This window comes from Corticium candelabrum, chromosome 11, assembly GCF_963422355.1.
Source record: "Corticium candelabrum chromosome 11, ooCorCand1.1, whole genome shotgun sequence".
In the NCBI taxonomy this organism is placed as follows: Eukaryota; Metazoa; Porifera; class Homoscleromorpha; order Homosclerophorida; family Plakinidae; genus Corticium; species Corticium candelabrum.
In genome coordinates, this window is record NC_085095.1 from 198,080 (window position 1) to 225,181 (window position 27,102).

At 38.4% G+C, this 27,102-nt stretch overlaps 3 protein-coding genes across 11 annotated transcripts; all 3 read left to right on the top strand.

Annotated features, from left to right (window-relative positions):
- Positions 1-53: 53 nt before the first annotated feature.
- On the top strand, positions 54-7,966 carry LOC134186378 (anthrax toxin receptor 1-like). Of its 3 annotated transcripts, none has more exons than XM_062654337.1 (17): positions 54-193; positions 1,844-1,918; positions 2,264-2,335; positions 2,591-2,672; positions 2,738-2,762; positions 2,827-2,900; positions 3,239-3,307; positions 3,378-3,461; positions 3,519-3,579; positions 4,388-4,622; positions 5,302-5,383; positions 5,439-5,546; positions 5,613-5,648; positions 6,025-6,162; positions 6,221-6,289; positions 6,347-6,427; positions 7,669-7,966. In XM_062654337.1, the coding sequence occupies exons 1-17, from the start codon at positions 54-56 to the stop codon at positions 7,735-7,737; spliced, it is 1,500 nt and encodes a 499-aa protein (XP_062510321.1). In that variant the 3' UTR covers positions 7,738-7,966. The 3 variants fall into 3 exon arrangements, with proteins under 3 accessions (XP_062510321.1, XP_062510320.1, XP_062510318.1); XM_062654336.1 differs by having other exon boundaries at positions 4,388-4,486; positions 4,550-4,622; positions 5,439-5,648; XM_062654334.1 differs by having other exon boundaries at positions 5,439-5,648.
- A 630-nt stretch (positions 7,967-8,596) lies between these two features.
- LOC134186928 (anthrax toxin receptor 1-like) lies at positions 8,597-16,373 on the top strand. Of its 3 annotated transcripts, XM_062655023.1 has the most exons (24): positions 8,597-8,783; positions 9,750-9,824; positions 9,999-10,070; positions 10,484-10,565; positions 10,636-10,660; positions 10,715-10,788; positions 11,121-11,189; positions 11,242-11,325; positions 11,386-11,455; positions 11,512-11,610; positions 11,669-11,741; positions 12,820-12,919; positions 13,075-13,135; positions 13,224-13,313; positions 13,379-13,451; positions 13,869-13,956; positions 14,018-14,104; positions 14,171-14,203; positions 14,474-14,611; positions 14,684-14,752; positions 14,820-14,900; positions 15,711-15,776; positions 15,842-15,960; positions 16,031-16,373. In XM_062655023.1, the coding sequence occupies exons 1-24, from the start codon at positions 8,626-8,628 to the stop codon at positions 16,104-16,106; spliced, it is 1,962 nt and encodes a 653-aa protein (XP_062511007.1). In that variant the 5' UTR covers positions 8,597-8,625; the 3' UTR covers positions 16,107-16,373. The 3 variants fall into 3 exon arrangements, 2 of the variants coding, with proteins under 2 accessions (XP_062511007.1, XP_062511008.1); XR_009971027.1 differs by lacking the exon at positions 16,031-16,373 and having other exon boundaries at positions 14,820-14,965; positions 15,842-15,904; XM_062655024.1 differs by lacking the exons at positions 15,842-15,960; positions 16,031-16,373 and having other exon boundaries at positions 14,820-14,960.
- A 662-nt stretch (positions 16,374-17,035) lies between these two features.
- On the top strand, positions 17,036-26,990 carry LOC134186684 (anthrax toxin receptor 1-like). 5 transcript variants are annotated; one of them, XM_062654703.1, is made up of 22 exons: positions 17,314-17,780; positions 17,850-18,007; positions 19,536-19,596; positions 20,323-20,394; positions 21,361-21,442; positions 21,498-21,522; positions 21,580-21,653; positions 22,091-22,159; positions 22,224-22,307; positions 22,374-22,434; positions 23,061-23,159; positions 23,224-23,296; positions 24,457-24,544; positions 24,603-24,689; positions 24,760-24,792; positions 24,938-25,075; positions 25,144-25,212; positions 25,275-25,355; positions 26,444-26,482; positions 26,554-26,651; positions 26,714-26,847; positions 26,923-26,990. In XM_062654703.1, the coding sequence occupies exons 1-21, from the start codon at positions 17,626-17,628 to the stop codon at positions 26,808-26,810; spliced, it is 1,743 nt and encodes a 580-aa protein (XP_062510687.1). In that variant the 5' UTR covers positions 17,314-17,625; the 3' UTR covers positions 26,811-26,847; positions 26,923-26,990. The 5 variants fall into 5 exon arrangements, with proteins under 5 accessions (XP_062510688.1, XP_062510687.1, XP_062510686.1 ...); XM_062654702.1 differs by having other exon boundaries at positions 17,316-17,780; positions 26,714-26,990; XM_062654706.1 differs by lacking the exons at positions 17,314-17,780; positions 17,850-18,007 and adding exons at positions 18,518-18,830; positions 18,893-19,019 and having other exon boundaries at positions 19,522-19,596; positions 26,714-26,990.
- The last annotated feature ends 112 nt before the right edge of the window (positions 26,991-27,102 follow it).

Here is a 27,102-nt window from a genome sequence, read left to right on the forward strand (position 1 = left end):
AGTAGAGAATAGTGAGGTCACAAATGTTGAGCACTCGGACTTGCCAGTAACTTATGATTACCACAAGGATGCGTTTGGTGTACTGTTACTGCTGTCTGGGAACTTTGTTGGCCATTTTCTTCTTTTGTAACCAAGTGACAGCAGATTTGGATTCCTGCAGAGGGGCCTTGGATATTATTTTTGTTTTGGACAGGTAGGTACACCAATAAATAATGTGTGGGGTATCATTTGTTATACATATTATCTGTCTTGCTGTCTGTGTTTGCCTGTCAATACATATATGTTCCTTCTATATCAAGCATTTACATGATGAGCAACTAAAGGGAAACGTCCACAGCAACACTAATACAACTGCCTGTCTGTTTGTCTTGCTGGCTGCCTGCCTGCTGAAAAATCATGTATTGTAGCGTGTAGAGATGCTGTATCCTAATAAAATAACCTGCTGCCTGCCCGTCTGATTGGGTCAATTTGTGATCGTATTAGCATCATGCATAGCACTCTACATGCAGCAAGTGTAATTCTTGGGGCACAGTTCACAGAGTGCATGGCTTTGTATTGTTTGTTCGTTGCTCATATTGTAAGATTGGGGTGTTTAGGCATATTTCTATTGATCTGCCTATACTGCTGTGTTGTGCAGTGTGGCTTTTGATTCATCTGCAATACATCTTGAAATGAAATTAATTAAGAAACTTCAATGAAGTTGTACATTAATTGTTGTGTAATACAGTGAAGTGTGGAGGTAGACACATCATGATTGAGAAATTGCCGAGTATGCTTGAGACACATAATTTTCACTTTTCACTTTGCTGGGTGACATGGATTGAGCTAACCCTAGGATTTTTGTTTAAAATGTTGTAGGAAAGTAATTACATTTTCAGTGATCGAGTATTTGTCACATTCTATTATGACAAATTTATGGTAGACCTACCTCAACTCTTGTTGTCGATAGGATCGAGTGTGGAATATTCTAGTTGCAACATTTTACTTACATTTGCATGTAGCAACTGAATTGTCACCACATGAACAGATCAGTTTCTACTGATGCTACTGTACCTACAATAGATGATTTAAGACTTGTTACTTTTAGAAGATGTAAAACATCAAAGAAAACATTCATATTGATAATATGCACAATATTTGTTGCTGTATGTACACGAGTAGGTAACTACAAGACAATTAAACAGTATACTACGGCATGCGCAATGCACTGAGTTGACTTATGAAGGATTAGGCATTACAGGCTTATATTTGAACAATTAACAGAGTGCACTTAGCACTGTATGTCGATCAACATGCATATGTATGCGCAGCAGACTGACCGAATGATGGGCGATCACCTTAAATTTACATCAGCATCGATCACTGGGTGGCACATTTGTTGCTACCATTAAGCGTATCTTTTGAGCAGTGTTCCTGCATGGTCATTGTTTGTGTGGTGTACACACAATATGTCTTAATTAATTGCATTGGTTGGTTGATCATACTATTGCTTGTATGCAGCTAGGCAAAAGACCTAAAAACTTCCATGCCGTTTGTGAAAGACTATAATCAACATGAATTTCATCACGCATTGTAAAATTTCAACATATTCACATATGGTAATTATAATTAATTATTCTAATAGACTAGGTTGTCTGCTGAAAAGTTGAACAGGTTAGTTCCTAAACATGCATATGTGTATGACGACAGGTTGTCTTCCAATGCTAAATAATGAACTCTGTTTGGCCTGTAATTTCTGTTGCATTCAGTTTCGTTTTAACTCTGGTATAGAATGCGTACTAGCTGCATCAATCCATTGGCATTTAATATGTCTACTTTGACTTGCACATGTAATATGTCATAGGTCGGGCTCTGTTGGAAATGAATTTTCAACCAGTGCAGTTGAATTTGTCAAGAACATTTTTCATCGCTTTGTCAGGTACATGTCATAGTTTGTCTTTTTTGTTTAATTAAATTATTAAACAACAACAGTGCATGGGATCATTTACATCTATATGTAGAATGTGGTTTTACAATTAGGCTTTATATTTGTACTCATGTTTTAAAATTAGGGTTCATATTCATACTCATTGTTTTAGCACAATAAAAAACTTTTATCAATAAATTATTGACAATGTAGAAATGTAAAAGTATGTTTGTCTAATAAGTAATATCCATTTGAAGTCATTGCTATCATCGGTATGCATGGTTGACTGTGTTGAACTCATCATAGACAAATCATGCTATCTGATGACTACAGTATATGCATATGGTATACTTTTAGCCCTCTTCTTGGAGTATCATTCATCACTTTTTCAAACTACGCAACTGTGCATCTTGATCTAACATCAGACAGGTCAGTCGTTGTGTGTGGATTTAAGTTAGATCCAATATCATGATAGGTAAGGTAAGATGTATGCTTATTTCTGTGTTGTTGTTATTATTATTATTATTGGTGTGTGTGTGTGTGTGTGTGTGTGTGTGTGTGTGTGTGTGTGTGTGTGTGTGTGTGCATAATTTATCATGCAGGCACACTAAACCAATTGAGAAGTATAATCTCTACTGTACTGGCCAGATTTTAAGTTTTCTGTTGAGAATTAATTTTGTCCAGGACTGCTGTGGAAAAGGCATTGACTGACCTGAGCAAACTTAAAGGAAACGGAGGAACTGCAATGTACACTGGCTTGGAAAAAGTTTCTTATCTACTATGATAATTATTGCCAATTATGTAACTCAATTTACTTGTTTGTCTCATTAGGCTGTTGCACAGATTAAACAGAAGCGTGAGTGTCAGAAGGTTTATCAATGTCATTTGTATTGCTTTATCATTATTCATACATTATGTAGGTGACCCAACTACCAGTATTATTCTGGTTTTGACAGATGGGGAAGATTCACAAATTTCTGCATCAGCTACTCAGGTGGCATAATTATATAAATGGCAAAAATTGTAATTTATATTAATCACCTTATGGTGCAGACATTTGCAAATTGTCTAAGTAAATGCATAAGTGTACGTGTGTGTTAGAATCAATGAATTAATTAGCATAATAACTGTATACCTCTACAAACAATAGAGAATCTGCATGTCATAGCTTTTTATTATGCCATTCTACAAGGTGACCAGTTACATGCATCCTTTATAATTGTTATTTGCAGTAGTAACCTAATTAATTTAGGTTTATCAAATACATCTGGATAATGCTCAACTTGTGACGATGTATATACATACCGTAATGGTGTGTTAATTGTTAAATAGGCCGACAAAGCCAGGGAGCTTGGTGCTATTGTTTATGCTGTTGGAGTGGCTAAGTTTAGCCGTCAGCAGGTAATTGAATTATATAGAAGTAAGATCATGCTTAACTAACTGTTGTTGAATGGCTGGGTGCAATTAACAGTTGGAGAAAGTGGCTGACAAACCTGCTAGTGAACATGTATTTGAAGCACAGCAGTTTGATGAGCTGGCCAGACTTATTGATATTGTATGAATCAATTCGATCATTCCTTTGTGTGATTCTTAACTAATTTTTCATCTATAGATAATCAACAAAACATGCATTGAGATATTAGCAGCAGAGCCCACAGAGTGGTGTGCTGGAGGTACGTAATAACAATATTGTTGTTTGATGTTTGTAATAATTTTATACTTAAAAACAGTTTTGCTCAATCATCTTGGTTGTGTCACAAACACAGCAAACAGAAAACTTAAATGACAAGATTGAGTGAAGCGATTCCATGCTGTTTCAAAGAATTGAATTGTGCATTGTACAACAGAGTGCTTTTCAATAATAACGTTGTGAAATCATGCAACATACATTACTATTTGCCATGACTGACAGATAATCAATGGAGAACACATGAATGGAAAAGTTTAATATGTAGCTTCATACAACAACAATTAGTTGCATTAGTCGTATATATGATTCATTCACGTGTGTGTGTGTGTGTGTGTGTGTGTGTGTGTGTGTGTGTGTGTGTGTGTGTGTCTGTCTGTCTGTCTGTCTGTCTGTCAATCACATATATTTGAACTTTTATCTATGGTACATTTTGCAATGCAGGGTACTATGTACTGTCCAATTACTAGTAGTGTTCATCAACTAAACTAAGCTAAAATTGAAACTCGTGTAAAACACAATGAGGACTACTCTTAAAAACTACAGTGTACTGTCTGTTTGTCTATCTGTCTGTCTGTCAATACATATATTTCTTATACAAGACATTATTACAGTGTACGCTAAAAATCAGCAAAATCTAAGACAACTAGGACCCAAGAGGTCCCTAAGTACGACTAAGAGTCAAAACAGTTGACAATAAGCTAATAATTTGCGCGCGCGCGCGTTATGTTAAGTACAATATCAATTGTCAATTGAATCAACAAGCAGTATGAGCTTGCCTTTTACTGTTTTAGAAAATCGTTCAGTCATTGTTTATGGAAGAGGATTTACTAATGGACGTGCAATTACTGACATTCTGTGCAACTTCCAAGTCAATGCTACACTGAGCTACAGTAAATTTGGTTGTAATGGAGTTGCACATTTTTTAGCATATTTGTATTTTGTAATTGATTCAGTTACTAGGCCTCAGTATCCAATTCAAGATAATTGTTTGGTGTGCAATTCACCCATTATTACTAACGAAGAAAGGTGCTGTAAATTACTCAATATTGTGTTTAATTAATTAGAAATTACCGATTGCTGTATTGTTTGTTTAAATTACAATTCTTATAAAGTGACCCATATTTTGTAATAATGAGTGTAGTCATGCAAGTTGAACCATTGCTTATCAATTAATTTAGTCCCTACACTGTATATTACGTAAGCACTGGTTTATATTAATTTGGGCATGTTTGCACTAATTTTAATCTCCATTCTCCTGATGCACACTAAAGATCGAGCTGGACAAAGAAGAGCATGAGTGTGAACCTATAGATACATGTATGTGTTTACATGTGGTGTGTGTGTGTGTGTGTGTGTGTGTGTGTGTGTGTGTGTGTGTGTGTGTGTGTGTGTGTGTGTGTGTGTGTGTGTGTGTGTGTGTGTGTGCGTGCGAGCACCTGGCCAGGCTCCAGGAGATTGCTTAGCACGGTCCATAGCTCCTACTTAGTGCACAGGAACCCAGCCATCTGGCTGGGGGCATTACCGTTTAACGGCAGCTCCTTATCCATTTACCATTTTGCCATCCATTTGCCGTGTGTGTGTGTGTGTGTGTGTGTGTGTGTGTGTGTGTGTGTGTGTGTGTGTGTGTGTGTGTGTGTGTGTGTGTGTGTGTGTGTGTGTACATATTGTAGTTGGTGTACTTGTTTTTTGTTGTGCTTGTTTGCAGAGGGATAATTCTGCAAGTTTCTGTCAACAATGGACTTTCTTTCGTGTCCAGTAATGTTACAATTGATGTTCTCTTCTGTGAAGTAACTTACTACTTCTTGATAATATGAATGCCAAATTTACTTTTGTGGTGTTTAGACAACTCATCATTCTAAATTTGGAATTATATGGATTCTTGCCATAATTGGTGCAATTCTACTTTTTCTCTTGCTCTTGTTTCTGCTGTGGTGGTTTTGGCCACTCTGTGTAAACAAATATTGTTGTATATTTGACAAAAGGCTCTTGGTTAATACTAGGTACTTGTGGATACAGGTTGGAGGAGTTGAGATTCTTGAACCAGAAGAAGAGGTTAGAATATTTTTATAGTATGGACATTCTTCTAGCTTATATAGACCAAATGACTTTCGGTTGTAACTAAACTCTCTTGTAAGACATTATGATAGGCACAGAAAACTGACCAAATGAAGGTCGATCAGCAGTTGCTGCATAATAAAGCAGCAGTAGCATTGTACAATTATTTTAGTTCAGTTGGTATTCAATAACCTAGGGGAAAGAAACATATCAGTGATACATACATATAGACGAGAAAGTTATATAGTTGGGAAGTGATAATTGAAAAGAAGAAAAGTACACATGCATGTTGAAAAATGTGTAGCAACTCATTTTATTATTCAATCTTGTTAGCTCTTTGTTTTGGCTTAAACTGATTGTTCCACGTATGCAGGAAGATGAGCAAGAGCCTCATCGTGTTGTTACTGCATCTTATTATGGTGGAAGAGGACCAGGTGGTATCAGTGGAATGCGTGTCGATTGGGGCTATAAAGGCTCAACCAAAGAAGGGTCAAAGTTGATACCAGCCAAGGCTAGTGGACCATTTGTATTTTATTAAATATATTGATAAGGGGGTGGTAAATGTTTAGGATGCCATAATAACTGAGCCACTTCTAGATTCGCCTGCTAAAGAGTCAGGTTGCTGTGTTGGAGTGAAGGTTTTGTTTGACATCTGATTGCTGTTAATTTATAGTTTGATAATTGTGTAAATGCAGGGAGCTTTCGCTGGCTGCTGGGCTGCAGTTGTGGCCAAATACTTATATCTAGCTTCATTCAGACCTGTCAGAAAACGCTCAGTAAGAAAGCATGTCATGCTGTTAACTGCTAAAGGATAGATTGTGACTTAATTTACATGTTGCTCTGCTGTTTTTGTTGAAGCTGCATGCCTATATACTTGGATCACTCTTGTTTTCATTTTTGATTTAGTTACTTGGAATCAGGAGGTATTGTTGTGTGTTTTGTTATTATTGATTGTATTATTGTATTATTGTATTATTGTATTATTGTATTATTGTATTATTGTATTATTGATTGTGTCATGATGCCCTCCATGATGGGCAAGTGGGGTCTTTACCCCCATCTGGGCACCCACCAACCCCGCAGGTGAGCCCAGCAGGGTACATGCTTCTATGTAGTCCACACGGCGATCAATGACTAGCCAATTCGATGTAGATTGCATTGTTATTGTATTGTGTGTCACTATGCCCCTCCATAATGGGCAAGTGGGGTCTTAACCCCCATCTGGGCGCCCACCAACCCGGCAGGTGAGCCCAGCGGGGTACATGTTTCAATGTAGTCCACACGGCGATCAATGACTAGCCAATTCGATATAGATTGCAGGCATTACAGTGACCGCGAACATCGAGACAGCACGCCTAGTGGACATCAATGACCACCAGGAAAGCACTGAACGTCATCGTCAACGGACCGTTCGACAGACCACAGAAACTCCACGACGACTGAAACGAGTCATAGTCGCATGGATAAAGCTAGAGAAACATGAGAAAGAAAGACAGACAAGTTTCATAATTTACTGTCGTCACTGGGGTTTGAACTCCCAAACCATGAAGTGTTAGCCATTGTCGCTAACCACTAAGCCACGACGGTGACTTTATTGTATTTATTATTGTATTATTATTGTATTATTATTGTATTATTATTGTATTTATTATTGTGTCGTGCTCAACCAGATCAGTCTGGTTTGTAAAGTCTATTACAAGTACCGAAAGCAAACCCTGCTTCAGAAGTACTTAGACCATCACGGCTGTCTAGAAAGAAGACATGACTTTACGAAGGATCCGAGTAGATCCCAGAAGCACTGTTTTCTGTAAGTGCTGCAGGTTGTGATGACCTGGAATAATGTATTATTAGTGTATTATTTTTTAAAAGTGTTATTATTGTATTATTATTGTATTATTATTGTATTATTTTTAAAAAAGTATTATTGTATTATTATTGTATTATTATTGTATTATTTTTTAAAAGTATTATTGTATTATTATGGTATTATTGATTCGTTCACTCTTGTGTTTTGCAGCATGTCTCTTCTAGATCAAAACTGAAGTCTTCTGAGTCTGGGAAAGCATCAAAAGCTCCAAAGAATTAGGAATACAATTGTTAAAATAGAACTAGTACACTTGGTACGTACGTGCAAGCAGATACTTCATGTACATTGCAGACACAGCCAGACTGCAGATGTACAGAATCTATATGGTGAATATGCCTAGTGTATGCTAGAGTCGTTTGTCTAATAGAAGATTAAATGCAACGTAAACATATCACTTAATTGGCGTATTTAATTAATTATTTAATTAATTAATTAATGAAAGTACCGGTGCTGATTCCGCAGATTAACGTATACTTCTACTGCGCATGCGTCCCGAGAAATCACTCCTAACAAGAACAAAGCAAATCCAAAAATCGAAATCTAAGAAAACACCACTTCTTCTTACCTGTAAAAGCTCTTTTCGCCGTTAACATCCACCGTGCAAGTAGATACAGCGGTAACGTACTAATATACAGACAGATCTGTATCTGGCCTGGATCTAGTCTCGGACTGTCTCTTGCACAGCCCCAAAAAGACCCCAACTTTTTAGTAGACCCGCCAACGTAGAAAAGGGGGAGGGGCTGGAGACCTCAAGCCTCTGCCGCGCATGCGCTTAAACGCCGCACAATATCCGGGTATACAAAACAGGCGGTACCTAAAAGTGTGGCGTGTTTGCTCTCAGTTTGTTATCACTCGAAGCTGCGAATTTATGAGCTGAATGGGGTGTACTTTGCTGACTGTATCAGAAGTGTATTATGTTGTAGTTTTGTTTGTTTGTTAGGTTAAATTTTGTGTGTAAATTAAGCTCCTACACTACTCTAACTCACCGTCTGCAAGTTTGAAGCCGAGCTTGAACGTTCACTAATCATTTTAGTATGATTTGGGTGGAGCTGAAGAACTCTAAGAGAGTACGGGACTTTTGTGTGTGATTTGGTCTGTGGTGTGTGCATGTTCATCTGTTGCGTTGTGATCAAAATGCGTGTAGCAAGTGCAAGCGTCTGTTGTCTAGCGATTCTTTTGGCGGCATTCTTCTCTTTTAACCGAACAACAGCAGCAGATTTGAAGCCGTGTAGAGGGGCTTTTGATGTTATTTTCGTTTTGGACAGGTATGCATGCATGCATGCAGTAACTATATCTTCACTGCATTGCACTGTGTGTGTGCACTTCTGTATTGACCAGCACTGCAAGTTCTCATTCTGTTGCTTTGTTGTACCTTTGCAGCAGACAGTGTGCATTTTCACACTGAGGACGTTTTGCAATGCTGTTACTGGTTAGGTTTTCATTCTATTATATTTCTAGAGCTAGGTAATATTATACCTCTGCATGCATCAAATCCAATGTGTTTGAGTGCACGTCCAGAGTTTTGTCAGCTCTGTTGCAGTCACACTAGAACTAGAATAGACTCTATAGCATAAGGATTCCGAGTACCACAAGAGGTGACTGCACTGCTGTACATCTACATAGCTGCATAGATAATGCAGCCAAACCGCATTGCTAGAACGTGTCTCAGATAAGAAACGTCAGGTGCAGTGGCATGACTTTGTGGTTGTATTATACGTGAGTTGGGCTGATGTATAACTTCATTAGAAGTTATAGGAAGAGAGACAAGTATGGCTGTGAATATTGCAGCACCAATCTTTCATGTGATGTTTGTTGATCGGCTGTGTTTGCCACTTGTCAGAAGAATCGTGTTACTGTGGCACTTACAGCTGTGTTTGTTGATGCTGCACTTTTGTATAGCTGGATATTTGGTTATTCATCTGTATGTTATAACACACACACACACACACACACACACACACACACACACACACACACACACACACACACAGAGGTCTGAAGTCAATGCAGTGTTTAGTAGATATTGATAAGTTTGCTGGCAGATTTACAACTTTAAGTAAATTAAGTTGCTGCAGTAATGAAACTATATGCTGCAATACAAGTTAATTAATTCACTTATGTCATAATTTTTTTGTAGCTTAGCATTCAAAGCAGAATGATGACACTTAATTAATAGTGCAACTAATTTGTTGCATTAATACAGATTTGTTTATTATTCTGTGATATTTTAGATCTGGATCTGTAGGGGGTTTGTTTGCAACCAGCACAGTTGCGTTTGTCCAGGACATATCTAGCCGTTTTGTCAGGTATGTATCATATATGTCCAGTGTCACAACATTTTAAAGTTGGGCATCTGTTTGTTTTTGTTGACTATACATGTATTCTTCTGTTATTGTTTTGTGTTGTATACTTTGTACTTATCTTGGCAACCTTACATGGTAAAGACATTGAATTTGAAGTTGATAGTTGTTTGGTTTTAGTCCTCTTCTTGGCATATCATTTATCACGTTTTCAAATCATGGAGAATTACATCTGAGATTGACATCAAACAGGTTAGCTAACATATGCATGCTGTTGTCTGCTGTTGACACAGCATGCTATTGAGCAAATATCTATGTTCATGATTTTTAGTGCCGTTCTTGTTATTGGTGTACTCAGTACATTATACAGCATTTGTGTTGTAGAGTGTTTAGATGTTATTTAGTAGTCAGACAAAATTTGGAAATAACTTGTACAGTAGATGCAGGCACACGTGAAAATTAATGATATAGTTAGGAAAATACTGTCTAACGTTAATATTAAATAAGTAGTTTGTGGTCATTGCCCACATGGAATTTTTCTGTTGCCCTTCTTCTTTGTCATTGCTCACATGGAATTTTCCTGCTATGTGGTCTTGCTTTAAGTGCTTGTGTTTTGTAGTGCTTAGATGTTGCTAGATTTGATTGTTTGCTGTGGCTTACATTAGAACTGCTGTTAATGAAGCATTGACTGAACTGAATAAACTTCGTGGATCTGGAGGAACTAAGATGTACACAGGACTTGAAAAAGTTTGTTCTAATACACTGTATTGTAATTAGAGATTTGAACTTTAGCTTATATATGTGTCTCTGGTCTTAGGCTGTTGACCAGATTCAAAATAAAAGTGAGAATCAGAACATACATAAAACATTGCTGTTGCTTTTACCTTGTTATGTAGGTGAAAATACTGTCAGCATTATTCTGGTTTTGACAGACGGACAAGATAATAATATTGATGAAGCTGTCAAGGAGGTTCCTAAGTTTGAGATGAATAGCTTATTTATTTAATTATATTAATTAACTGAGAACTCTCTTACAATAGTCAATACATTTGTTGGCTCTCATTTGTGCTCTTCTTTGATTTGTGCATGTTGACTGTTTATGCGAACTCAGTGGGAGCTGAGGTGATTGTGCTTGCAAAGTTTTGCTTGAATCAGAGCAAAGGTGTTGGAGGAGATTATCTGTAGTGAGAAAACAGTGTGTTTTCATTGTATGCAAATATACCTACATACACAAAATGATTGGCAATATTATCATCTTACTGTATTAGTGTTGTATTCATAAATGGGTGTGTTGTTGGACAGGCTGAGAAAGCCAGACAGTTTGGTGCTGTGGTGTTTGCTGTGGGAGTGGCAGACTTTAGTCATGAGCAGGTAATGAACTCACTGAGTGTGTAACACTGTTTACTGATTGGCAGTTTTATAGCTGGTGCAAGTGGCTGACAAGCCAGCCAGTGAACATGTATTTGAAGCACAACGCTTTGATGACCTTCCCAAACTTGTTGAAAGTGTATGTATATGTTTGTGTCTGTTTGTGTGCTAATTTGACGTTATTGATTGGTATCTATAGATAATCAACAGAACATGTATCGAAATACTGTCTGCAGAACCCACAGAGTTGTGTAGAGAATTCAACAACAGTATGTCCATTTAGTTGATCAAATAATTGACAGTAAGGTGTACCATATGATTGCAGGAAATCATTCTATTGTTATTAATGGGAATGGATTCACTAGGGGACGAAAAGCAAGTGACATTTTGTGCAAATTCAAATTCAATGCTTCATTCAACCACAGTATGTTTGTTGTATTTGTCAGTTGGTGCAGTACTAACTTGCCTTGTGATTGATTCAGTCACCAGACCACAGTATCCTGTTCAAGATTATCGTTTAGTGTGCAACTTTTATGCTGTTTCTGAAAATGCAAGGTGATCTGGTTGCTAATAAACATAGATATTAACATATAAGGTATTTCCAACATTTAATGAGCATGAAGAAAGTCTCACTTTTTATTGGTCATTTTTAATTTCCGAGAATAAACACTAGCAAGTGACATCATTGTTGCAGAGAAAGTGTTAATTTAATAATAATTTACGCTGACAACCAGACCTGCATGTTGAAAAAAAGGAGAATGCATTCCACGGATTATTAGCCAGTTCGTCATCTGTTTCTTTTCTACAACATTTATAAGACTCTGCGCTGCTTCTCTTGCTTGAAGAAGGTACTAGTAGATATTCCTTTAGAACAGATTGTGTTGATGCTTTCGTTTGCTGTTGCCTTGTACAGGGCTGATTTCTTTGCAACTGAGTACCTTTACCAAATAGCAGTGTCATAGTAACCTAGATAAACTAATTTGTGCAAGTTTGTGCAATTGCACCTTAACAATCAGAGAATTAAATTTTAAGGTTCTTTCCTGTGAGACACTTTTTATGCCAAAAGCTTTCTATTTATCTCAGTACTTGCTAAATAGTTAACGAGGCAATGTAATGAGTTTTAGAAGTATTTATATGCATAGTGGGCATTGGAATGATGACAATGCATGTACACATTGCTCTTTAGCAGTGTGTCTGAGGACCATTTGACTCAAGCATGGAAAGTACCAGTTTATATTAACTTTATAACATGTGTGGTCTGCAGGAGTTAGTGAGACCTGCACCAGTTAAATAGTGCACAGTCAGTTTAGCTGTACCAGGTGTGCTAAAGCAGTGATTGTGCAACAATAGATTACCATAACTTTCAACAAGTACTGAATGATCTAGTCATAGGTTTAACCAGCTAAAATCTTACCTAAATTTAGTCATAAGTTAATGCTTATTGTTTTATCAGGTTATCTTGCCAGGCAACTATAGCACTAAGTGTCATTAGCATATTAACACACTGAATGCTATTATGGTATTACAAAATTGCTTCCAAAGTAGACCAATAATTAAACTTCTGAATATCCTGTACAATGCTATTATTTCTTTGTTGTAATCAACCTGACTGGATAATTCTTATTACTCGTAGAGGGATCGTTCTGCAGGTTTCTGTCAACAATGGCCATTCATATGTATCCAGCAATGTCTTTCTCAATGTTATTGAATGTGGAACGACTCGAGTTACTCCAGTAAGACGTTTATTACTTAATCACCAAACTGCCAATGTCTATGGTATTTAGGCAGTTGTTTTGTTGATAATACTTTGTAGGTATAATGGTTATTGTTGCTTCTGTTGCAGCGTATAGAGACTGTAAATTGATTCATTTCAATTTGTTAACTGTAGGTAATAAAAAAATCGAGTCTCGAAGTATCATCAGCAGAACCCACTGAATTATGTGGTGAAGGTAACAAATCATTTTAGTAATTGTGTTAATTAATTAAAGGTATGAACCTTGTTTTTCTATTGCCATTGACTATGTAACGCTGTTTCAGGAAATCATTCAATTACCGTTCATGGCAATGCATTTACTAGAGTCAGTGAAATTTCATGCAACTTTACATTCAATACTACATGGAATTATGGTATGTGTATTGTCATTGTAGAGTTGCAGATCACTTGTTGCTAACTAGGTTTCTCATTGGTTTAGTCACCAGACCACAGTATCCTGTTCAACATAATCACTTTGTGTGCAAATTACCTATAGTATCTAAAGATAAGAGGTGTTTTTGTTTTAGTAAAAATTACTAAATTGTGTTTACTGTCAGTTTGCTTGTTTTGTGTACTCCCTTTATGCATTAGATTCTGAATTTGGAAATCAAACTATTCTATTATTAATTAAACAAATCTGATTTGCTGTTTAAATTTTATTGGATGTAGAGAACATGTAGTTAGTGCACAAGTTATAGGTCATGTAATCCATTGCAGTCGATAGTAGCCAACTGTACTGATTAGCAAAGTTAAATGAGTCCAGCCAGCAGCTAGATGTGTTTATAAACATGACAGACATGAGATTACATTATATGTTGATTTTGGTATCTTTGATTGGATATGTGTATTGTTTCTTGTTTAGTGTTTCTCTGTCGCAGTCAATTAAATGTAACTGGTTGTTGTCATCATATTAATTGTGTTTCTTATAGAGACATTATTTTGCGGGTTTCTGTCAACAATGGCAATTCACGTGTGTCTAGAAATTTTTCCCTCAAAGTTACCACTTGTGAAAGTTCAGTAAGATGCTTTGTTTGTTTTGTGTAATTTCAAAACTTTTGAAAAATTCTGTGGTATATAGGCAGCTAATATGTCACTGATTATTGCTGTAATTGTCATTGCTTTTATCCTCCTTTTGGCTTTGCTTTGGTGGTTCTGGCCACTTTGTGTAAGTGCTGAATTTTATGTGAAGATGGCATACTACTATATATAGTCTGGACGATGTTTTGCACAGATTGGAGGACGTAAACCTGAGCCAGAGGTGGAGGTTAGACAACATTAATATCCTTCATAATACTGTTTGTTGCAATTCTGTTAACCAGTAGTGAAAATTGTTCTGTTTGTACCTTATGTCACAGTCTGTTTAGTGTGTCGATCTATACAAACGTAAGCACTTTGGTCATTTGAGAGACTCTGCAATGTACTTGTTTGTTGTTATTGCATTTATTAATTCATATGAAATGTGTAAGCTGTTGTGTACAGCTCACTGTTGATGTGTTGTTTAACGGTAGTCAGTCTAATTGTAGTGCTTTGTCAGGAGGAGAAAAAGCAGCCTTCTCGTAATGTCAGTGCGTCTTACTATGGTGGAAGAGGGGCAGGTGGCATTAGCACAATGCGAGTAGACTGGGGTGACAAAGGTTCAACCAAAGAGGGCTCAAAGCTGACACCAGCTAAGGTTATTGGATTACATTTATATTATACAATAACTTGCTGCATCGAAACTACGGTCTACTGTCTAATACTTTAGGATGCCACAGTGACTGAGCCACCCTCAGATCAGCATGCTGAAGAGCCAGGTTGCTGTGATCAGCTAAAGGTTAGCAGTTGTTAGTGTAGCAATTATTGTAGTTGATGTTGAATTACAACCTATTGTACATGTACAGGGTGCATTTGCTAGCTGTTGGGCTTCCGTTGTGGCTAAGTATGTATATTTGGCTTCCTTCAGACCTGTTAGAGGAAGATCAGTAAGAATTGCTTAAGAGCAATTTACAATGTTTCATTGCTCGTTACTGTATCATGCTGCTGTAAGGTTTGTTGATTATTGAAATGATATCTAGATGTTTAGTAGCTTAAGTCAACAAACAACGTTTAGCTTTGTCATTTAGAAGACTGAAGGGCTGGGTGTTGTTTTCAATTTCTCCATAATGTGCATCTAGTGTTTATGCTGTTTTGTCTATATAAATTGTCAACAAGTAGCTGCTGATTGAATAACAGTGGTTTAGTGAGTTCTTTTCCAAGATGAGAATGTTGAAACAAGCATGTATGATTAGGAACTGGTTTTTCTGAATGGCAAGGTTTTGTTTTCCTTGAATGTATTTTGTGCATTCTGATGCTCTTTGCTGGTTGTAGTAAATTTATAGGATAGCTCGGTACTTATTGTTGGTGCAGGTTGCTTGTAATAAAATCATTTTAGTTTGACTGCCGAGAATGACTGGCTTTGATCTTTCTGATTATAATAAGCTTGAGCTTTTTTGGTCATTTTGCTTGATACATTGATTGATCCAATAATGGTGTTGAAGGCATGAAGAGTGCACATACTGTAACTGGTGTAGTACATATTGTAAAGGAGTTAGAAGGTACATTTTTGGTGTTCTGCTAATTAAACATAGAGCACACCTTGTAATTCACTCATGCTAGTTAAGTTAAGTGTTTGTAGTCTGTTGTTGTGAAATATATATATATATATATATATATATATATATATATATATATATATATATATATATATATATATACATGTATGTTGTGTTGAGATTGGTTTCTCTACTTTACAGCACTGCTTCTCTTCTAAACCGAAATCTTATAGTCCCAATGCTAGGAAGGCTTCAACAGCTTCCAATGTATGTATTACATCATAGAGGAGTTTTGACTGCTGTAAATGCAATCATGTGCTGTGTGTATGCAGAAGACTTTGGTTAGTAGAGAGAGAAGTGGATCTAGGTCAACATCAGCTGCTCCTGCGACTCCTACCAAGAAATCAACATCTACAGAGATCACTAATGATAGACCAAAGCCCACTCCAAGGTGCATTAGTAACTTTTATCAACTAACAGGTGCATGGTTAGAGTTGTCTGCTTTTAATATTGTACTGTAGACGGCCAGAGAGTACCTCGAAAGCACCACCTCCACGCCCTAAACCGCCAGTTGCCAAAGTTTCTTCTACGAGTTGATTAATTAATTAAAAGAGAACAAGAGCATGTACACACTTTGGACAACATTGTGATGACTGTGGATCGGTAGGGTGGTACTGGACTTGTTTTCCAACAGGTACATGTATATGACATTTACGTAGGTGATGTAGAAAGCTTTAATTGTACTGATTGATTACACAGTGTACAATAAAGTTAGCTTTTTAGTTTTTGGCATAGTGATGTACAATGTTCTTCTTTGATGATCTGAACTTAATTGCTGAATAACTTGCCGAGTTACTTGTCTAATTTGACCTATCATTACATGTACTGAAATCATGCAATTTATCGTGTAAAGTACCTAAATCTAAATTTGTTTGGTACACGTACTTGTATATACGAATCTAAAAATGTGCACACACATTGAATGATTGTAAATAGTGTTTATTAAGATATATCTAGGCTTTATAATCTGAGGTAAAGAAGACAAGTGTAGATCATGATCAAATCGTTTGAGTTATTGGAGGTGTTCGAACTGATGACCATTTTGATCTAGACACAGATATAGACAGATAATCATTCAAAGTGTGGACACCCTGGATAATCATATCTGGTTATTATATATATGGGGCTGTATCACGTGATGCTTGCGTATAATAGTCAGACTAATTAATTAGTAATTATTCGTTAAATTTATGTAGCCACGTCTTTGCAGTTCTTACTGGGCACTCTTGAGTTTCGTAAAGTTATGCATGTGCTGTAATGATCAATTTAATTAATTAATCAATTTAAATTTAGCTAGACTGCATGTCACATAAAAGTGTGCTTTGCTAAGTCAATAGGTGGAAGTACATAACGTACTAGTAGAGTATGTATAGTATGTCTGTACACAGTGCCAAGAGATAGGCGGAGTAGGGCTTCGGACGCGACCACAGTCTTGGTTGCCAGACCACGTTTTCTAATTTCGGGGTGGGGACGAACAGACGTGTGAATCCTGCTAGTCTATATACGGCTGCGCAATTTGGGTTTTTTGCTCCGTTTGCGATCGAGATGCGTGTGATGTACGTCAGCTGTCTGTTGACTCTGTTGGCAGTATTCTCCTCTCTCCACCAGGCGACGGCGACAGACTTGAAGCCATGCAGAGGGGCATTTGATCTTGTTTTCGTTTTGGACAAGTAAGAACGACACTCAATACCGAATGCGTACAGTTTTATACAACCCAACTAGGCAAGTCTGCATTTATGCCTAGACCACACCGCGCAGCTTCAGGCAGTGCGCATTTTACTGTGAGAAAATTATTGATTAACTAACATTGTTTCATGCCGCTCTGCTTCAGGAATCCCCAATGAAGCACGATTCATTGTATTGTAACGTGTGCATGTACAAGCGCTTGTCTGTTGTGTCGAATTTGTAAATGCATGCATAGTGTTGTTGTCGGCTTGGTCGTGGTCACTGGCACCTTGGAGTTACTAGACTTAGAATTTGTCACATGTTATCGGTAGAGGGATGGTGTGGAAGATAAGCTGTGCATGCGTTGTGCGTGTAAAGTGTGTTGTAGTGTATGACCATGCAGATAGCTGGAAGGTTGCAGTTGAGACACGCGAGATGTTTGGACTGCGTCCAAAATGCCAGAACAAGTCGGAAGACTCCGCAATTTCCGCTGGCCTTGGCATGTCGTTGGGTGCATTTCAAAGTCGCCGCGACCCACTCAAGACAGTTGTGATGAGTTTCTGTTTATTAACCGTAGCTAGATTTAGAAATGATAAATACGTAACTCTGCGCTAGGAGTGGCTGCCCGACTGAATGGAGTGTACATGTAGTCTCACGTAGCTCCTTTTGGGCATCCGGACGATGGAAGGACGTAGACATCTCCTCCCCCGTCGTCCATGGATCCGGATGTCACCAAGTCTGCATCTCTGCTGTTTCTTTTTTAGGAGGAAAATGTATTGCATTTGTGTATGTATATTGGTGTTCTCAGCGTTTATGTAGCTGTTCTTTGCGCAGGCAAATGTTTCTAATTAATCGCCCTAAAGTTTAGGTGCCCTTGATAGTCTGTTTCAGTTGTTGTTGACTTAAGTAATTAACATGTGGATAAACTGTATGGCATGAATTCTCTTATTAATTGCCGAGGGGCTTGGTCCCAGTTCTTTAATTGCACAACAGAAAGGGCATGGTCCCATATGGTTATCTATTGAGCTCTCGGTGTGGGTGGTGGTGGTGGTGGTGGTGGTGGTGGTGGTGGTGGTGGTGGTGGTGGTGGTGGTGGTGGTGGTGGTGGTGGTGGTGGTGGTGGTGGTGGTGGTGGTGGTGGTGGTGGTGGTGGTGGTGGTGGTGGTGGTGGTGGTGGTGGTGGTGGTGGTGGTGGTGGTGGTGGTGGTGGTGGTGGTGGTGGTGGTGGTGGTGGTGGTGGTGGTGGTGGTGGTGGTGGTGGTGGTGGTGTGTGTGTGTGTGTGTGTGTGTGTGTGTGTGTGTGTGTGTGTGTGTGTTTGTGTGTGTAGGAACCTGAAATTTCTCCTCCCCACGACCACGTTTCATTATAAGACCTACTTCAAGAATTTGTTTCCATATCCAACTACAGATCAGTCTAAGAATGATTCGTGCAAGTGACCAAACGGCGACGAAAAAGTCTCATGAAGTTCCATCGTCCCATCCTTTTGCATTGTAGCTAGGGATTGTGTGTACTTGCCACCCAAGAAACGCCTTCAGAAGCTGACTGGTAACCAGTATGCCACCTACACTCAACTATTCACGTGTCCCAGTGCTACAGTATGATCAATCCTTACTACACTGTGCTGTATCTAACACTCTAGATAGTCAATGTTTGACAGAACTGAGTGCATACTTATACTGTACATTTCAATTGTCATGATCACAGTCGCGAAATGACGATTTCAGTAGACAGTCAGAAAACTCTGTTGTGATGTGTTGCTCACCAACACAAGGCGCCACCTACGGGTACGTACAAGTAGTACTGTGATAGTTTTGTGTACAATCTGCAGTCAATGTTTCTCAGTTAAAATGAAATGATGTCTATCTCTTATACACGTATGTATGTACAAGGTTGCTGATTAGTATTATTAAAATTCCGCTTTGTTAGTAAATGTATGCCAAGTCTTACCTGCAACCTTTATGTTACTATAACTTCTATCTTTGCTACGGTGAGTTGTAGACGATAGTCGATATATCGTATCATTCTTTAACTAAAGACGTAACACCAATTTCATGCGAGAAGCTGTTCTATGGTACTACAGGAATTGCCACAGCATGGCAGCATTGGCTGGTCGTGTTCGTCAAGTTAGGAAACATTGGTTTGTGGTATATACAGTGCACGTTTGTATTGCTTTCACTTCTGTTATTTTGCACAGTTTAGTTAGTTGAAATAACGTAATAGTGTTGCATAGGTAATTAATGTCATATTTTGTTGTGTTTTATCATTTTCTGATTTGTGATCTTGTAGGTCTGGTTCTGTAGGGCCATTATTTGCAAGCAGCACTGTTGAATTTGTGAAGAATGTATCTAGTTACTTTGTCAGGTATGCCAGCTGCAGATTATATTAGACTGTTCAGATGAAAACTCCTGCATGAATGTTGGCAGTTTGTGATTGACTGTTTGTTTATTGTCTGTGGTTGCCACATTATATGACCAAACACAAGTGTTTGTGATTGGACCATTCCTAACAGACACAACTCAATGCTTGAGCCCTCTCTGTGTGTGCTATTCTTATAATCACTGTCCATAACTCAATGCTTATACATGTAGTTTAAATTATGTGTTGACCTTTATTTATTATCACTGTATTAACCATGCTTCTTTGTCTTGCACTAGTTGAGAGTATAGTGCTACTAGACTCGTACCCAGTCCTCTCGTCGCGTGCACTCCCTTTTGTTCCACTAGCGAGGAGAAGCAAGTGGAACAAAAAGCACATGCTAGAACACATGGAGTGCTCACGAGGAGAGGACTGGGTATGAGTTTATAGTGCTACATGAGTATAGCACTAAGAATTACTAAAATTACATGCAGAGTGATGGGCATTGTAATAAAAAAAACCTAATAGAAGTGATCATGAACTCAAAGAGTAAGATTTTTGACAAACAGCTGATAATGATTTTCAGTGGATATCTCATAGGATCTCCTCTTTATCTGCTTTTATTGTTATTGTATTAAATGTTGTCTCAGGTTATGAGGTTTGAGGTTGCCAAGGACAAACACAATGCATGCTGGCTGTATCATTTTTCTTATTGCTATTATTCTCTTCTAGCCCTCTTCTTGGCATTTCATTCATTACATTTGCAGATGATGGGGAGTTACATCTCAGTTTGACATCAGACAGGTTAGTTACTGTGCATGCTTTGTATGAACTACTGATGTGGTGGGTAAGGCATGCGTATGGCATCCTTTCTTGTGCTTATGTGAAGTTCTTAGATACTCATACTCGTTTTGTAAATTGTGCTTTGTATTTCTTTCTGTGGGACTGGTAAGGCATGTTTACGTCAGAAGAGAGTAGTTATTCAATGGCTTATAGGATTATTGTTACCTGATTGGTAATTGCTACTTACCCTTAGCCTGGATATCCGGGCCTCGGGTAATTAGTAGGAATCCAGAACTCTCACTGCCTCTCATACTGTGTATTGATCACTATTCTAACATTTGACCAATGATCAAAGCAGCTGCCTTGTAAACATGCACAGTTGAACATGCACAGTAAAACACGTACACGCACGCACACACACACACACACACACACACACACACACACACACACACACACCGCAAACCACAAGCAGACATCAGGAGCTGTCAATTTCTTGGTCACACACCCCAGCCGTATAGCCGGGCACCCGTGCACTACTGAGGAGAAACTTTGGGCCTGCGCTAGCAATTCTCCTGAGCCGGGCCATGTACTCACAGGAGCACCGGCATGTGAAGCCAACTGTGGCGTGAACACCCGAAGTCTCACTTGGGCCCCAGCGGCTGATGTCACATCTCAACCGATGGCTGCTTAAGGCCCCAGTCAAAGACTGGGCACTTATTTATACTCCTGAGTGAGAGAAGCAATTGTGTGTAGGTTTCTTGCTTACGGAAACTATGCCATAGCTCACCATTACTGTGACTTGAACTTGCAACCGTGCAAGGTCCCGGATGTACTCACTCTCTAGAATGACTCTCTAACCAATTGAGCTGCAACACACACGTGCACACACACACACACACACACACACACACACACACACACACACACACACACACAACGTACAACCTGTGTTTGAGATGCCAAAATTTGTTATTTTGCTTATAGGATCGCTGTGGATGGGGCATTGGCTAACCTAAGCAAAATTGAAGGATCTGGAGGAACTTTCATGGCCACAGGACTGGAAAAAGTATGATGCAATGTTGTGCCCAATTACTGAATTTTTAGATAGTTTTGTCTTGTAGGCTGTTCAACAGATTCAGAAGAAGCGTGAGCATTAAGAGTATTTGTGATGTTGTATCTTGTTTTTTATGATTTCGTATGTAGGTGATAGGACTGTTACTGTCATTTTGGTTTTGACAGATGGACAAGATAGTGACATTAATGAGGCTATTGTTCAGGTTGGTACACACTGAAAACCACTAGTCATCAATTAAGAAGTGGAACCATTAATCTTACATTATCTGAGAATGTATTTTATGGTGCAGCGTTTACTTCTTTGTTTCTTTGGTTTGAATACATGTAAACGCACAATAGGTTTCAAGGTAGAGGTAATGACTTAGGTGTGCAAGTAGGTGGAACACAAACAGTCAGTTTAAACATGACACTACAGATACTGTTTGGTGAGTTTGCAGTAGACAAATAGAGTGGCAGTAGACAAATTGATTGTCCCTTGATTGAACTAATACGATAATTTCATTCACCTTATTGCAAGCAATATTTGAAGTAACTATCGACCTACAAACTTTGATACTAGTAGTGATTTATTGATATTATTGCATGGTAAATTAATTGGAGTTTGTATGTACTATAGCATGAAATGTGTGTTGTTGGGTAGGCTAACAAGGCTAGGCGACTTGGGGCTGTTTTGTATGCTGTGGGAGTGGCAGATTTCAGTCATGAGCAAGTAACAAGCAGTCAGTGCAAATTAGTAGTCTTATTTGCTATGCAGTCTCTGATTTGTGCAACAGCTGGAGCTAGTGGCCGACCAGCCAGTCAAAGATCATGTGTTTGAAGCAAGTCGTTTTGATGATCTTCCTACACTTGTTGACGGTGTAAGTATGCATGTGTGTGTCCTCTTAGTTGTTATGATTTGGTTTCATATTCTGTGTTGCCTATAGATAGTCAATAAAACATGCATTGAAATCTTATCTGCTACGCCCACCGAGTTGTGCAGTGAAGGTAAGGATTTGAATTTGTGGTTTTGTTGATCATTTTCTTTTATTGTAATTGTAACAAGGAAACTGTTGTTATAGTGACAGTAAAACTACGTAAATTTTACTATTATTAGTTGTTTGTATATAGTCACTTTGTTGTAACATGCCAGAGAGCACATGCAACCCTATGCCTTCATGCATCAGCATTATTTGTGTGCTACTCAACTGCAGCTAAGTAGGATGCATCTTTTAATACATTAGAAGTTCTGATACATTAGAAGTTCTGAAACAAACAGGTGACAACATGTTACACTTTGACTTGTACATGCAATGCTTGATCAATTGAATTTGATAGCAACCATAAACGTTATGACTTTTTCAAAAAGTTAAGACAGTTGCTCTACGCAATCATCTGTTTGCAGAACTAATTTATTGGTCAAATTGTAACTAAGTTCACTACCTTGATAATGAATAGTGTACTGTGGTAATCAGTAATCAGTCTTTGTGTGGAGCAGCTAGCTAAAAGTTCATAGCATTTAACATCAAGGTTACTTAGGTATATGACTAGTATTTGGCAGTATAGCTTATTAGTATGTGTTAGGATGTCTTGCAGATTGTTCAGTGATTCACACTGAAGCAACTGTGTTTTAGGAAATCATTCGATTGTTATAAATGGGAATGGATTCACTAGGGGACGGACAGCAAGTGACATTTTGTGCAACTTTCATGTGAATGCCACATTGAACTATGGTATGTTTAATTGTGTGCTGGTGCATGTAATTTATTGGTGCTAAGTTTCTTATGATTGATCCAGTCACCATTCCAAAACATCCGGTTCAAGATGCCCGTGTGGTGTGCAACTCACCTACTATACCTAGAAATGAGAGGTTAGTTTGTCATTAGTGAAATATATAGGTTACACAATTTTATTGGTATCGCCTGTAAACTAATTTTTATGAGTTATGTAATGTTATCCAGACTTTGTGGTTCATCTGCTAGAAAGGCACATACTATATTTCTTCGATTAGGAACCCTGAGTTACTATTTTCTCAATCACTCTAGACCCTGGGCTACTATTTGGATTTTTGATCGAAGAAATACGGTAGGTAGTTAAAGCAACTGTACATGTGGTGTATTAGTTGAGTTCTCTCACACCTTCATAGTTTACATAACCAATAGATTAGTCGAACTGGATGAGCTACTGTGAGAGTATGAGTGTTAGAAGCAGCAAGTAATAAATTCAAAAACTTAAATCGATGGACATACTTGCAGTTGTTGACCCCAGATCGCTCTGATGTCTGTTTTGAAAGTTTGTACTATGAAAATCGGTGGTGTATGTAGATCTGACAAAGTATGGTTAAAAATTGTGGACATGAAACTTTTTCCGGTACTGGCATTTGGTTCTCATCTTTGGGATTATGATAGATCTGATGTATCATACATGGTTAATCAAGCATTTTGAAAGAGCGTCAGACGTGGGCTTGGGAAGAGGAAATATGAATCCATTCATGATAGGCTGAAGGATGGTTTCAAAGAAGCTATGACAAGAGCTAAGGACTGAGGCCTAAATATTTACGTAGAGCAGGACAGTCGGTTAATTATCTGGTGAGAGGTCTATTTATATTAGCTGTAGATAAAAAGTTGCATGTAGGAATGATGTAGATATATTGTAGTTTGTGCTGTCTGTTGTAGCTTGTATATTTTGTAGTCTGTTAGCTGTACGTCTTATGTCTTAGTTGTTTTTATGTTTGCCCCAAGAGGGAACTGTAGCTTTTTAGGTGCGACAGAAATATATCATATCATATCGTATCAAAATGTTTTGTGGGAAGTTTAGTTTAATTAGTAACTTCTGTTATTCACGAGTCAAGCGGTGGCAGGGTCAGGAATACTAGCATAGAGAGGTCAATGGAGGGATAACTAAATTTTTTAGTAAACATGATGGTGTCTACAGATATCGGTAGCAGAACCAACACATTCTCTAACCTACATATGAAACTACTCCAGGCTGTGTTTTAGGGGTTGTTGTTGTCATTACTTTTGTGTTTAGAGGGATTATTCTGCAGATTTCTGTCAACAATGGCAATTCTTATGTGTCCAGCAATGTTACTCTTGATGTTGTTTCATGTGAAAGTTCGGTAGGATACTTTTATATTCACCTTGATCATGAAGCTCCCAACTTTTACTGGTATTTAGTCACCTAATGCAGCATTGATTATTGCTCTAATTGCCATCGCTCTTATTCTGCTGTTGCTTCTCCTCTGGTGGTTTTGGCCACTCTGTGTAAGTAGTGAATCAAATGTGAAAACAGAAAACAATAGACTCGCTTTGGACAGTATGTGTGTGTGTGCAGGTTGGAGGAGTCGAGTCTGAGCCAGATGTGGAGGTTAGGGAACATCTTTAAAACATTTAGTAAAAAATTTTACTGCATATTTGTATCAATGTTTTTCAGTGGTATGCTATGTTGCAATCATCCAGATTGTAACTATATTAGTTGAAATGTGTTCTGTGTGATTGTTATCTATTTGCAGGAAGTTGAAAAACAGCCTCCTCGTAATGTTAGCGCATCCTACTACGGTGGAAGAGGGGCAGGTGGTATCTCTGCAATGCGAGTGGATTGGGGTGATAGAGGTTCGACTAAAGAGGGGTCAAAGCTGACACCAGCTAAGGTTAGTGAATCAGTCATAATCATGTATGTACCACAAATACATTGAACACTGCTGGCAATGCCTACCAGGATGCCAAAATAACGGAGCCTCCCCCGCGTCCACCTGCTAAAGAGCCAGGTTGTGGTGATCGGATAAAGGTTATCTTTACTGGCTTTGTAATTGCTAGCAATTCACATTTCTAGCTATTGTTCATTTACAGAGTGCCTTTGCTGGCTGCTGGGCTGCAGTTGTGGCCAAGTATGTATACGTGGCTTCCTTCAGACCAGTGAGAAGGAGATCAGTAAGAACTGTTGACTATTTAATAATTAAGTATCATTCAATTAGACTTTGTATCACAATACCTTAGGATGCACACTTCTTTATCAGTTCAATTGAGTTGAGAATGTGGTAACTAGATAGCAAAAACGTGTTTAGATATTTCAGTGATCTGCTATAGCTGTAGTGTACTGCTACCGTATTCGCCCGTAATAATGCCTTGGGCGTATAGAAAGAAACTCTATTTTCTGGGTGTATACTAGGGCATGGGCGTTATATTTTGGTCCATGATTGCAATATGTTGTCGTTTGGCCAGTCATCATCTAAACACTTGAAGACAGAAATACCACAAATGCTTGCAATTATCCATTTGCAGGATCAAAGGTACTTGTATCCATACACCATCAGCATAAACATAGAAACTAAACACTACACATGCAAACTGGTGTGGTCGGCTTGAAGCCTGTCAAAAGCATCAGGATCGCTAATTGCAACAAAGAAATAGTAAGCACTTTCACCTAACACGGACACCAGCTCATCAAACGCACACAGACGGAGACGAGTGTTCTGCAGACCCCATTTTGTTTTGTCTGCACATGTGTATCCTGGGCGTATACTTGGGCATGGGCGTTTTTGGGGCTGAAAGTTCTGACCTGTCACACATGGGCATATATACGGGCATGGGCGTTATTTTGGTATGGGCATTATTACAGGCGAATACGGTATAGCGGAAAGGTGCTGTGCAAGGTGACCTTGCAACTGAGCTGACCATCTGCATGCCCATCGTTTCGAACCAGTCTCTGGGGGTGTTATAATACTAGTTGTGTTGGTGATATATTTGCTATTGAATTGCTGTGCAGTACATGTATATACACTAGCAACAAATACTGTATTATACTTTAATTAATGGCACTGTCCATTGTTGTGCTGATAACAAACATAATGTACACAGTAGGAAAACTACAAGTTTTGGCAGCAGTGACTTCACTTTGGATTTTGTAATATAAATTTCTGTTTTTTGATTGATAAGAAACTTTGTTGCCTTGACTTGTTGTTTGGATTTTTGCTAGTTTGAGGTATATGCCCTAACCTATACTTTCCTGTGTTTTACAGTACCGTCCTAATGCCAGGAAGCAGTCAACAGCTTCTAATGTACTTACATATGTACCATGTGGTGCTATTGGCTACTTGCAGGTGTATTGATAATGTTGCTGTGTGTTCAGAAAAGTCTCGTTAGTAGCAAGGAAAATGGATCAACATCCAATCCTCCTGTAACTCCTACACAAAAATCAGCACCAACAGCATCACAGAACAAATCAGTGTGAGTTAGTTGGTGGTGTTTACTGCTACCGGTGGATAGAGTGATGTGTTGTTTTGTTGTAGAAGGTCACCAAGTAGGTCAACGACGGGGAGTACTTCAAAGGCACCACCACCACCACGCCCTAAACCACCAGCTCAAAGGACAAGCAGCTCTTCTTAACATTTGCTGTATGCTACTGTAGTACAGTGAGATGAGAGTAAGAGAATGTATAACGGTAATTTCTAACATAGTAATTAATGCTTTGGTGCTGTTGTGCTGCATCTTGTGGCAGGTATAGTTGTGAGGTAATGCCAGGAAGCTCTGTACTGATTAAGTATATAATATATTACGTGTTAGCAATGGTTGTATTTACCCCACTAAGAGCAGAAAGTATGACAGTCAGGTTTCATACACACACGCACGCGCGCGCGCACACACACACACACACACACACACACACACACACACACAC